The sequence below is a fragment of the Eulemur rufifrons genome, chromosome 25 (assembly GCF_041146395.1).
Source record: "Eulemur rufifrons isolate Redbay chromosome 25, OSU_ERuf_1, whole genome shotgun sequence".
Lineage (NCBI taxonomy): Eukaryota > Metazoa > Chordata > Mammalia > Primates > Lemuridae > Eulemur > Eulemur rufifrons.
In genome coordinates this window covers 18,257,860-18,270,469 of record NC_091007.1, presented here as the reverse complement: position 1 = coordinate 18,270,469, position 12,610 = coordinate 18,257,860, and the positions used below count along the sequence as shown (strand labels likewise).

General features: G+C 47.4%; 1 protein-coding gene and 1 pseudogene across 1 annotated transcript in view; both read right to left on the bottom strand.

Annotated features, from left to right (window-relative positions):
- APBB1IP (amyloid beta precursor protein binding family B member 1 interacting protein) overlaps window positions 1–12,610 on the bottom strand; it is a 94,394-nt gene that overhangs the window by 4,242 nt on the left and 77,542 nt on the right. Inside the window, exons 11-12 of the mRNA XM_069458651.1 lie at window positions 5,139–5,237; window positions 4,287–4,401 (exon numbers count right to left, since the gene is read on the bottom strand). Of these exons, the coding sequence (XP_069314752.1) occupies window positions 4,287–4,401; window positions 5,139–5,237 (214 nt within the window). The remainder of the gene's footprint in view (window positions 1–4,286; window positions 4,402–5,138; window positions 5,238–12,610) is intronic.
- LOC138375249 (sorting nexin-7-like) lies at window positions 2,405–3,800 on the bottom strand (annotated as a pseudogene).

Below are 12,610 nucleotides of genomic sequence, written 5' to 3'. Positions count from 1 at the left end.
GAGCCACCGTGCCTGGCCAAGAACTGGATTTTAAAAGATGCTATCATTTCTTCACCACTAAGATGCAACGATGGCCATCCTACGTGTCCATATATGTGTATAACTGAGAAGAATAAACGTCGGTCCCTTGCAAGCTCATCTGTACTTGCTTCCCAGCCAGTCACTGATGCAGCTCTTTAGAGTTTCAAATCCCACACAGCAGGCACTCGTGGAGATAAATTCTAAGGCATAAATGAAAAGAAAGCTTGAATTGAGGGTCTGTTTCCCCTTCAGCCCACTGAAGCACTTTATTAATAAGCAGGGAGGCCTCCCAGCATGTTTATTTTAAAATCTCAGCACAGTGTTCTCTGTAGGGCTTGCGGCAGTGGCAGAACCTAAGAATTCGTGCTAAATAAGACTCTGTAGCAGCAAGAACATGGGTTAATTTATTGTCTGGTAAGGGAACTCCCAAATTTATAGTCAGTAGGTCAGAAGTGGGGGTGGCCTGGGGACCCCCAAAGCGTGGCTGGCATCTGGAGTCAGGATAGCCTTGTTGGGGACTATGCCCTGCACCTGTGGAGCCTGTGCTGACCCTGGGTGGGGGACACCAGCAGGTGTCAGGATAGGGGACCGGAGCGTGCGTGGAAGCATTAAGAGGTGACGGAGGGACACAGGTTCGGATGGGCGCAGGTGCAGGTACGTCGCTGGTTTAGTGCTGAGAACTTAAAGGAGTTCCTTGTTTCACGATTCCATCTGTTTCTGCTGCAGGCATAGGGTTAGGGATCGGAAGTCTTAGGAGAGTGAAGAACATCTGAAACTAGGAGACCACCTTGATTGGAACAGGTTTTCTCAATATTATTAAGATTTGGGCCTGGAAAATTCTTTGCTGTGCGGGGCCGTCCTGTGCCTTGTAGGAGAGGCAGCATTCCCAGCCTCTACCCACTAGGTGACACTAGACACCCCTGAGGTGTGACAACCAAACATGTCTCCAGACATTGCTACATATCCCTGGGGGTCAAAATCACCCTTGGTTGAGAACCATGGAGCCAGAGAAACGAGTTAACAGGCAGTGTTACTGGCCCAGTCATGGTTGATGTCCACAGGTCTTTGGTAGAAACAAAAGGTGGCTTGTTGCGTAGAGCCCTCCGGGGGAAAGGGACCCGCCAACTCTCTGCTCACCCCGGGGAAGCCTCCCACCCTCTCTCTTTCCCACCCTCCAGATTTACTAGTTTAACAGCCACCAGTTCCTTCCTTTCCTTTCTTCCTGCTTCCCTCCCTTCTCCCTTCTTGCCTCCCTCCTTTTCTTGAAGTCACTGGTGTCATATCCACATCTGGCTGGGGCTGGTGTTAGAACTGAGACTTGGGGACAGAGCTGTCCACTTCATGCTTTGAGTTCAAGCCATGTTACTCTAGGCCATCCTACCAGTGAGCCGTGAGTTGGAGTTATGGCCACCGGCCCAGCGAATCGTCACTTAGAATTTCATGTGTCATGGTGCCTCGTTTCTGTATCTCCTTCTCTTGGGAAATTCACAGGCGGGCTGCCCGTGGCCGGATGTGGGGTCTGTGGGTGTCCTGTCGTGGTGGCGTCTCACAGAATGGCCAACTCCACAACGACATGGCAGAGCCAAGGCCTGGCTGGGAGGGTGCTCTGTTTCCACGCCACGTGGGTGGACTGTCATTCAATTCTGATGTTAACCACCTGTCGTTAGTGTCAGACTCCGCTGATTCCAGGGCTCAACTTCTATAAGTTGGCCTCCACTTCTGAAGCCTGCCACAAGCGGGGTCCCTGGCCACCCGCACTTCTTATCAGCCCTCTTCAAATCAGGGCTTCCTAGGACCCCGTCAGGTTTATTTGCTAGAATGACTCAGAGAACTTAAAAAAGCACTATACTTAGGATTTTGAGTTCCCCAAAATCAAAGTACTTAGAACCTTACAGTTTATCCCTGGGTCAGACTGTGTCTGTCAACATCAATCCAGAATCTTAAAAAAAATTAGATGTCTATGAAAAATAGGTTGCCAAGGAAACAAAACAAAACATGAATCATACTTACATATGATTCTGAATTTTTCTTTTCTAGACATGAGACTATGTCTACACGAAAGGGGATGTCAGATCATTCCCCACCGAATTTAAGAAGTAAGCACCCAATTGTAAGGTATGAATCACAAGTAATTTTGATGTCCTGGGTGGAGGCTGCACACAGAGACTGGTTCAAGACCATTTAATGACCTTCATTAAATTCCTTTAACGACCTTCAGCAGGTCTTCCTAGGAATGCTGGATTTAGAAGAGATTTGGCATATGCTGATTTCTGGAAACAGCCCAGAGGCAGAAACTGGGCACATTTCCCTTGTCAGTGAGTGAGACTTGAGCTTGAGTATCTGCCCCAGAAGGAGCCCAGGAGAGGAGGCTGGTGTCCTCCTGCTACAGATGACACCAGAACGCCTTGTCCCAAAGAGTGGCCACGTCTTGGGAAGGGGAAACCTGACAGTTCAGGAACTTCAAGTGGCATTTCCCCCCAAGATGGTGGACTTCCTTGTAAATTGTCTGAGATATTTCATCTATCAAATTTACTTTCTGGCTAAATATTTCAATAAAGTTATTCGTTTCCATGGACAACTCTGGGCGGTTTTAACTCCTCTCGTGGAGGAGGCCACAGCTCTGTTTGCCCCGCCCTGCTTGGCAGTCCCCGCCCTTGTGTCTTGTGAAACCACAGTTCCCAAGCTTGTGCAGTGACAAAGACTGTGAAGTCGTCACTAAATGTTGAAGCTGGATGATCAGCAGTTCGGTTCAGAAATTTCTGTAATGCCTCCCTGCGTGTCCCAATGAAGTCCCCATGACAGCGTCTACCGTTTCTCTTACTGTCAGCTTCCCTGGCGGTGGGGGAGTCGTCAGAGTGGGGTGTGCGTCTTCAAGCTGTCCCTTTGACCAAAGGAAATCTTCATAAAGTCCCCTAACTTCAAATGCCCTGGAGTCCAATTCCCCACGAGATGTCTTAGTGATCATCCTGTAAGTGATGAAAGTGTCCATGGCAGTCACATGGCTTTCGGGTTCATCAACTGTGATGAAGAGATCCTCTAAATCCAGTTCATCTTCAAACTTGATTTGGTTTGTCATTGACAACGGGGACGTTGGCATCATGGGGCTGAAGAAGTTCATGTCCATTGCTGGGGCTTCCGTGCCCTGCTGTCCCTGCAGCTCTGGCCACACAGGCCGAGGCCGCCGCCTTCTCCATCCCAGCCATGTTGAATGCCTCCTCTGCCCCGATCTCAGCCGGCCACAGTGGCCATCTGCTCGGTCACCTTCCCTAGTTGTGTTTTGTCTCACTGAACACCTCCAGGTCGTCCTCATCCTCACCCAGGCCCAGCACCTCAGCCGGCAGCAGGGCACAGGCGCCGCTGCTCCCCAGGAAAGGGGTGCTGTCCCCAGGGCTCTCCCCCTTGCGCCCCCGGCCAGGAGGCCCAAGGAGAGCGACTTTAATGAAAGTATCTTCACATGTTGGGTCAAATGTACCTTACTGCAATTTCCACACTCTTAAGCCAGTTTTACCCTTTGAAACAGCAAAGAACACATATACTGGCCTTGACAGGGCCGTCCCTTAACACTGGACAACGATGATCAGAACTCTTCTGCCACAAATGGCTCCAGTCCTTTCAACCATTGTTTGTCATAAACATGATCTGTTTGACTCCCAGCTGGGCCACGTAGAAGGTACTAGATACCAGCGTCTCCCACCCGCGGTGCTGTCCGCTGTGGAGTGGGGATCATGATCTATACTTTGCAGGGCTGCTGTAAGAACCAGAAATGGTCCCCGCTGCATCCCTTGGTGTCCTGTTCCCCTTGTAAAAACACAGACAAGTTGCTCTTACACTACCCTCACAATGTGGCCTCCAAGACTGGGTGCAGGGCTCTAGCCACAATGTCACCAAGGCGAAACACCAGGGTGTGATCTCTCCCTTGGCGTGGGAGGGTTTCTGGGCACTAGCGGAGCCTCGGCAAATAAGATATTTGTGCTCTGATGAGAAACACCTCCCTAGTCACCTTAGCTCCCCCCAAACTGGAGGTCAGCACCTTGGCCACAAGCATATCCTGAAAAAAGTGGTCCATGCTTTGTTAAAGGTTACTCAGAAGAAAACAGGTACAGGGTGTGTGTAGCGGGGCTGGGGGAGGGATCAGCCCGACCGTCAGAAGAGGAACATGTTCTGAATGGTGTCTACAAGGTTCTGTTTCTATAGAATGTGTTGGATGCGTTTTGAACCCGAGTGCTGAGCTTTGAGTGAGCGTTGGAATTGCTCCTGCTCGGTACCTGTGCCAGGCTGGGCTGGTGTCACTGCGTTGACAGTCCCCAGGTTTGTCCACCGAGAGGCAAGGCCAGCCCTCGCCATGGCCCGCTGGTAGTTGTCATAGAGTGTCTTCCCATACTAGAGAGGGGACACAATGGGGGAGAGAAAGGAATCCATTTATCCCAAATTCTGCACTTGACTGCAATATACGCATTCAGAAAAAAGAATATTCCATAACTACCAAGTTGGTTATTTGGTGTATTTTGATTAAAAATATCCACAAATTGTTTTTTCCCATGTTCAATAATTTTCCAGATGAGCAGAGTTCATTAATCTGTTTACCCACACATTAGAGACCTTTAGCCACACAATTCTGATTACATGCGTCTTTACCTAATTGTATCGTACCTTCCATTTTCTGTTTCTTTTTTTTTTTTTTTTCCCCCAAGACCAGGTCTTGCTCTGTCTCCCAGGCTGGAGTGAAGGGGTCCTCATAGCTCACAGCAGCCTCAAACTCCTGGGCTCCAGTGATCCTCCTGCCCCAGCCTCCCAAGTAGCTGCGACTATAGATGCGTGCCACCACCCTCGGATAAGATCTTGTGTTTCTTAACTGCACTCTGAGCTTGCAATAATCTCCATGAGTAAATATCTGAAAAGTCTTACATGAAGGTCAACCCTTGATTCTCAGAGCACCAGAAAGGTCCCTGTTCTATACTCCCCACTGTTGAAAAACCCCACTGGGCAGATGAACAAGATGATGTCTGTGGCTGTACCCAAGAGTGGGTCAACTGCTTCCCAGGGGCACAAAAGCTGGACCCAGGTCAGGAGGCTGGCTGGCACACTCAAGGCAGGGGGACGTTGGGACGCTCTCTCACCTTGGCGATCCGAATTCCCATAACCCACTGGTTGAGAGTTCTTGCGTCATCACAGCAGAGATATTTGATATACTGGGACTCCTTCTGGATTTGGGGATGCTAGAAAGAAGCAGATTCAAAGATCATTTATAAATAGTTCATTTATTAGGAGCTCAAAGCACCTGTCAGAAAAATTTTTTTAAAAAAACTAAATACATGCGATTTACTGAGCTGGTGGCAAAAATTTTACTATCAGGAGGAGAGAAGCTTTTAAAAATGGTTAAATTTTGAAAGGATTTAAGAAATTTGTCCTATATTTTATCATAAGCAATTTTTATTCTATTATCAGCAATAATTTGCATGTCTGCATCTCTGTCCCCAAGAGGGATCTGAGCTGTTTCTTCATTTGTCAGAGGGTAAGGGAGCTTACCTGAGCTGATTCTTACATGACAGAATTAATGACCACAGGAATTGCGGTTCTGTAGCTTCCACAATCTAGTCCTAGGGTTATTTCTGCTCCCGAGGACTCAGGGCTTGGCAATGACAACTTTCTTAACTACTATCTCCTACCCAAGTGGGTCAGTGGCCTCCGGATGCACAGCCTGGGGAAGGGACATTTCTGTCTATTGCACTTAGTACAAGTGGCACTAAGCTGTGGCTTTGGGTGCTGAACAAGGGTTACCCAGCCCTTCCGGGAGGTCGCAGTCGAAGAGAACGATGATAGGGACAGGCACAAAGGAGAGAGAGAGACACCCTGCACTCCTCTTTCTTAACCCTCATTGCCCTTAATAATTCCTGCATTTTGTTTCTATCTCTGAAAGACTGTGTCCTCCATCAGGCTGGGAACTATGTCGTCTTATTCACTACTCAGCACACGGCCCGGAAGCACGGCACGTGTTCCAGTTCAGATGTCAGAGTAATTGTGGAAGGAAATAACACAAGCACATTTCCTGTTCCACCGGAAGTCTCGCAGCCATCAGGTAAGGGGGGCAGGCGGCCACACCCAGGTGCTACAACACGAGCCATGTGGATTTTCGTGGATCACTGTAACTTTTAGTAAACTTTATTACATAGAAAAATAATTACCACCCACCATCCTTGTGTTTGTGTGCGGGGGGACCACCTCTTCCTTCCTGTCCCTCTGTTCTTCAGAGGGGTCTGTCAATCCCGCTAGGATAAGCATGAATTTCTGACGGTGCTGAAGGCCGCATGGGACCCGAAAGAGCTGGAAGCATCTGCCCCCTCCTCGGCGGGCGTCCAACCCCCCACTGCTGATCGCCGGCCTCCAGGACGTGGCTGTTTCCAAGGTTGACCTCCTCCAAGGGCCTCGAGTCTATAAACTTCGGTTGGAATCGGAGAGGCGGCGTCGACACTGGTCCCCTCCTGGTCCGTCTGCGACCCGGCCAGCAGGAGCCTGTGCCGCTGTCTTTGCCCAGAAAGACGACGAGACCCTCACGGTCTCTGGGAGCCTGATGAGAGTTCGGTGATTTTCGGTTTTGCAAACGAGAAAACTGAGGCTCAGAGAGATTCCAATCCGTCTTACCCCACGGCCCCCCAGAAGCTCGGGGGTCTTTTGACTTCTAACCTAGAATTTCTGTATTTATTTTAAGCCACCAAGCCCAAATACCAGATTTTAAGGATACCACTGAAAAAAATTCAGAAGTGATAAAGAATTCCTCTTCGTGGCCTTTTGAGGCACTGGAGGAAAGTCTACTCTTAACTTTTATCTTTAAATAGGCTGTTTTCTTTATTTAGGTCCGTCAGCCCTCAGGATTTGCATTTGAAGCCGGGTCAGTTCCTGTTTGTGTAGATGCGGCCGCTTCCTCTCTCCGAGGGCGACAACCGACTCCGGCCTCGGAACGCGGCTGCAGGTTTCCATCCGGCCGGCAGGTGGCAGGAGGCGCTTTCGAATGGCGGCCGCGCACGTCATCGTCACTGCGGTTCAACGCTTCCTCATTAATTCCCACTGTTAGATTTATCTCTTGCAAATGTTACTTCAATAATCATCCTCCTTGGAGGCCCTTAAAATTGGAAATATCTATCAACTCAGGTAATGTGGCCCAATAGCAAAAAGGATTTGTTGCCTCAATTAACCTGAAGGTCATATTGACGAGAAATACACACAGCAGAGCTTATGGGATGGGATGCGACATCAATACCGGCAGCATTCTCTTCGACAACAAAATCTGCAAAGCCAGACCGACGCCCTTGTCTTTCAGCACCAGAAACACAGCTCTCCAACCTGCATGGCATTCTCGTTCCCATTGTCATGGAAGAGGGGCAAGTGTCAGTCTGTTCAGCTGTTTAATGTTTACAATTCTTCTTAAAAAGCAGCGTTTTTCCTACCCTGAGACATTTAGAAGGTTGGCATTGTTACCGTGAGTTTAGCATATTAACCTTTTTTGGTATGGTTTTTGATGCATGTCAGGTGTGAGGCCAATTTCCAGGAGTAAACTATAAATCTCACTGTGCTTGCAACGAGATGCACAAAGCAACCGTTTGCATAGAGGTGTCCTTTTAAGCAGCAAAATAAACAATTCCTTAAGTATGTTATTCATCCAAATATAGTAAGACATGGCCATCCCCTTAAATAAAACACTTTTGAATATGAAACAGAGGCAGGAACTCTTGATGATGAGGCAGATGTACAGACCTTGCTATAGGCCAGTCTCACTGATCTCCTTACACTGGGTGCGTGCCATGAAGGTATACAGGGGAATTAAGCATCAGATGACTCCTCAGGTCTCTTGCAGTCCTCAGACTTTATGGTCTTTAGATGAGCTACCTAATGGGCACAACACTCCTTTCCAGTTCCCTTGGCAATGCAGAAATCCTTTAGGCTTCCAGGACATCACACAGCAAGTCGCTGTGGCCTGTTCTCCATTGTGTCTTAGACCCTGCCTGCGGCTTCCCTAACTAAGCCCCCCCTTTTTTTTTTTTGAGGCAGAGTCCCGCTCTGTTACCCTGGCTAGAGTGCCATGGCGTTAGCCTAGCTCACAGCAACCTCAAACTCCTGGGCTTAAGCAATCCTTCTGCCTCAGCCTCCCAAATAGCTGGGACTACAGGCATATGCCACCATGCCCAGCTATTTTTTTCTGTATATTTTTAGTTTTCCAGCTAATTTCTTTCTATTTTTTAGTAGAGATGAGGGGTCTCACTCTTGCTCAGGCTGGTCTCAAACTTCTGAGCTCAAACGATCCGCCCACCTCGGCCTCCCAGAGTGCTAGGATTATGGGTGTGAGCCACCGCGCCCAGCCCTAACTAAGCCTTTTGCTGAAAAATTATTTGCAAAGAGGTTTAAGGAAAATGCTAGTTCAGTGTTACTGGCCAGACTCTTCCGCAATTGATTTGATTGTTCCTGACCGTAAAAACAGGGAAGCTCTCCTAGGACATGAGCGCAGCGCACAAAGGTCAGGGCAACTGCAGAATGTCACTGCTTAAAGAATCTCACAGATCCTCTAAACTTACAAAATGAGGAAACCAAGTGTCAGGGAGGTTAAGCAATTCGTCCAAGGCCAAAGGAAGTGGCAGAACTAAGGCCCCATTTGTTCAACAAATACCAGTGGGTGCTAAGAAGTACACTCGTCCCTAGGTACGTAAAGATGAGTCAGACAGAGCTCACACCACCGCTGGGCAATGGCAGCTGGGGGGTGTTGCTGGGGAGATGTAAACAAATATGTGATTTCCCCATGATGTGGTCAGTTTCATAATAAAACTTTGAAAACAGGGGCTGAAAAAGGCTCCGTAGAAGCGACAGATGTAATACATTCTGGGACTGTGGAGAAATTCTGTGTGGCTGAAGTCTGGGAACCATGGGACGTAGAGGCGGAAATTGAGCCGGAGAGGGGTTGGAGTAAAAGGCCATGTGTCCAGCCAGAATCTCAACATGGTCCTCTAGGCCAGTGGTCCCCAGCCTTTTTGGCACCAGGGACCAGTTTCATGGAAGACAATTTTTCCACGGACCAGGACTGGGGGCAGAGGGAAGGGAATGGTTTCAAAATGATTCAAATGCATTACATTTATTGTGCAGTCAAACCTAATGTTCCATGATAATCATTGTGCTAATGATAATCTGTATTTGCAGCTGCTCCCCAGCACTAGCATCAGCACCTCAGCTCCACCTCAGATCATCAGGCATTAGAGTCTCATAAGGAGCTGCAACCTAGATCCCTTGCATGCACAGTTTACAGTAGGGTCTGTGCTCCTATGAGAATCTAATGTTGCTGATCTGATAGGAGGCGGACCTCAGGTGGTGATGTGAGCAATGGGGAGCGGCTGTAAATACAGATGAAGCTTCACTCGCTGGCCCACTGCTCACCTCCTGCTGTGCAGCTGGTTCCTAACAGGCCATGGACCAGTACCGGTCTGTGGCCTGGGGTTGGGGACTGTAGTTCTAGGCAGTAGGGAGCATCAGACATTTTTAAAGAGCACAGTGACACAGGAAGTGACTGGTGGCTACGTGGGAGGTGGAGCTGGCGAGAGGGTTAGGACCAGACGGCAGGAGGGCTGAATGAGAGGCATGGATGGAAACCCAAAGAACCTGCTTGGAGATTGAATGAGAAATGGGAAGACGAAGGAATTCAAAGGACAATCTCTCTGTTTCTAGCTTGGTAGAGCAGGTGGGTGTTATGGATTTAATTGTGTCTTCCCCCCCACCCCCCGCAAAGATATGTAGAAGCCCTAACCCCTGGTATCCGGGAATGTGACCTTATTTGGAAATAGGATCTTTGCAGATGTAGTCAAGTTAAGATGAGGCCATCCTGGATCAGGGTGGGCCCTAAACCAACATGTCCTTTGTGTGCTGTGCTCATGTCCTAAGAGAGCTTCCCTGTTTTTATGGTCAGGAACGGTCAAATCTTGAGCAGGCTAGAAGAAAGGTCTAGTAATAAGAGAATGTTGATTCTAAACCCCAGCTCTAAGAAATTTCAGACAGGAAGTGAAGAGAGTTTGTTTACAAGAGAACACACTCATGTATCTAATAAGCACGAGTGGCCTTAGCCAAGTTCATGAACGTTTGGGAGCTCTGGTTCCACATCTTATAATATAGGGATGATAGTGCCTCCTCCCTTGAGGGGGCGTTGAAAAGACTAAATGAAATAATGTGTATAAAAAGGACCCAATAGGGTGCATGTAACATGGCAGGGCAGCTACTACTATTAAATATTATTAATGATGAGCTAGGTTTTGAAAAGCACAGTGGGGGAGGGGCTTGACATGCATTTCTATCCATCCATGCATCCATCCATCCATACAATGTGTCCGATACTGATCCAGTCTCTGGAACACAATAGTGAACACAATAGAAAAAGTCCCTGCTCTCAGGGCATTTATGTTCTATTAAGGGAAAAAGCCAATAAAAGTTCAAACACTAAGTAATATAATTTTACATTGTCAAAAAATACTATGAAGAAAATATAGCAGATTGCATAAGCCAGGAATTTGAACAAAAAAGAAAAAAAAATAAAGCAGGGTACGGGGTAGGGAGTAGGTGAGTGATGGGGCAGGATTCCGGTGCTCCTTCCATGATACTCCTTAACATGTCTCCATAAAGACAGAATTTCTGGAAGGTATTTACTTTCACTGCCACATCACATCAAGCTGCAGCATGGCGTGGGAATTCACAAAGAAGCAGCTCCACCCCAAGCTCAGAATGGGAATGTGCATCAAGAAAAGAGGGTGCAAGGAAAGAAATGATCCGTGAGCATTAAGCACTTTCTTTGGATTCTGACACTTGTCCCCATGAGTATGCAAATCTCTCTAGGGACAGGTGATGTCTATATTGTCTTCTCAGAGTGTGGTCCCAGACCAACAGCATCAGCATCACCTGGGAACTTGTTAGAAAAGCAAATTTGAGAAAGGAGCAGAGCAAGATGGCAGAGTACATCTCCCCGGCTGTCTTACCCTTGCAGGGACATCAATTTAAACACTATCTATGTACAAAATTACCCTCACAAGAGCTAAGGGAACCTGAACACATGAGTGAGACCGTGAAGCCCCTTGGATTGCAAAGATGAGTGAAACTGTGGTTGAACAGAACAGAGACCAGTTCTCTGTGACTGCACTGCCCCTCCCCCAGGCGATTGTGGCACCACACTGTGGAAAGTCCCCCTAGACTCATGGTTTCTACACTGGAAAAACTGGAAGCACTTGGCTTCCCCACCATCCCAGGTGCCTCTGTGTGAGACTTGCTTCTGCATTGGCCCATGGGAACCATCACGAGTACCGATGGTGCTCAACCATCCGAGGCCAATTAGGGACAAAGAAAGGGGATGAGGCTACTGGCAGCCAGCCTGTGGAACTTGGCCATGGCTCCCCAACCCTGCCAGCTAAGACACAGTACCAGAGAGGCTGTTTGTGATCCCTGTGGTCCACAAATCCTCTGACTTGAGGGCCTGGTGGGTTCTCCCACATGGCCCCAGGGGCCCTCTGTGGATCTCCCACAGGCCCATCCAGTTTGGACATTGCATTATTGGCAGAGTCATTGCAGGACTTGTGTCTAACCTGTGCTTAGGGCACCCTTTAGTGCTGAATTGGAATACAATAGTGTGCTCAGGATTTCTAAATAAGTCCACTGAAATAGAAAGGTCACAAGGAAACCCAGACAGCAAAGACTAGAATAAATACCTAATCTGTCAATCTGAAGACAGAGATGAACTTCTACAAGGAATAAGAATAGCCTAGGAAACATAGTCTCATCACATAGACAAAAAGAGATGCCAGTGACTGACCCTAAAGACATGCAGATGGAAAATCTGGCAGACAAAGACTTCAAAATAGCTGTTTTAAGAAAACTCAGCAAACTTAAAGAAAGCACAGAGAATCAATACAGAAATCTATCAGAAATTCAACAGAGAAATTGAAATAATAATAACCCCTGACCCCCAGAAATCCTGGAGCTGAAAAGTACAGTAAATGAAGTTAAAATGTAATAGAAGATATCAACAGCAGAATTGATCAAACAGAAGAAAGAATCAGTGAGCCTGAAGATAGGCTATTCAAGAATAGTCAAAGGAGAAAAAAGGAAAAAGATGAAAAAGAATGAAGAAAAGATTATAAGACCTATGATAAGACCATCAAAAGAACAAATCTACATATCATTAGCATTGAAGACAGACTAGAGAATGAAAAGGGGTAGAAAGCTTATTCAAAGAAATAGTAAGAGAAAACTTTCCAAACCTGGAGAAAGATACAAATATCCAGGTACAGGAAAGTTACAGGTCACCAACGAGATTCAACCCAAATAAGACAGATTATAATGAAACTCTGAAAGGTCAAAGACAAAGAGGTGATCTTGAAAGCAGCAAGAGAATAGAAGCAAATATCACATAAGGGAATTCCAATATGCCTGGCAGCAGAAAACTTGCAGGCCAAGAGGGAGTAGGATGATATATTCTAGAATGCTGAAGGAAAAACACTGACAACCAAGAACACTTTACCTAGCAAAGCTATTCTTCAGAAATGAAGAAGATAAACACTTTCCCAGACAAAGAAGA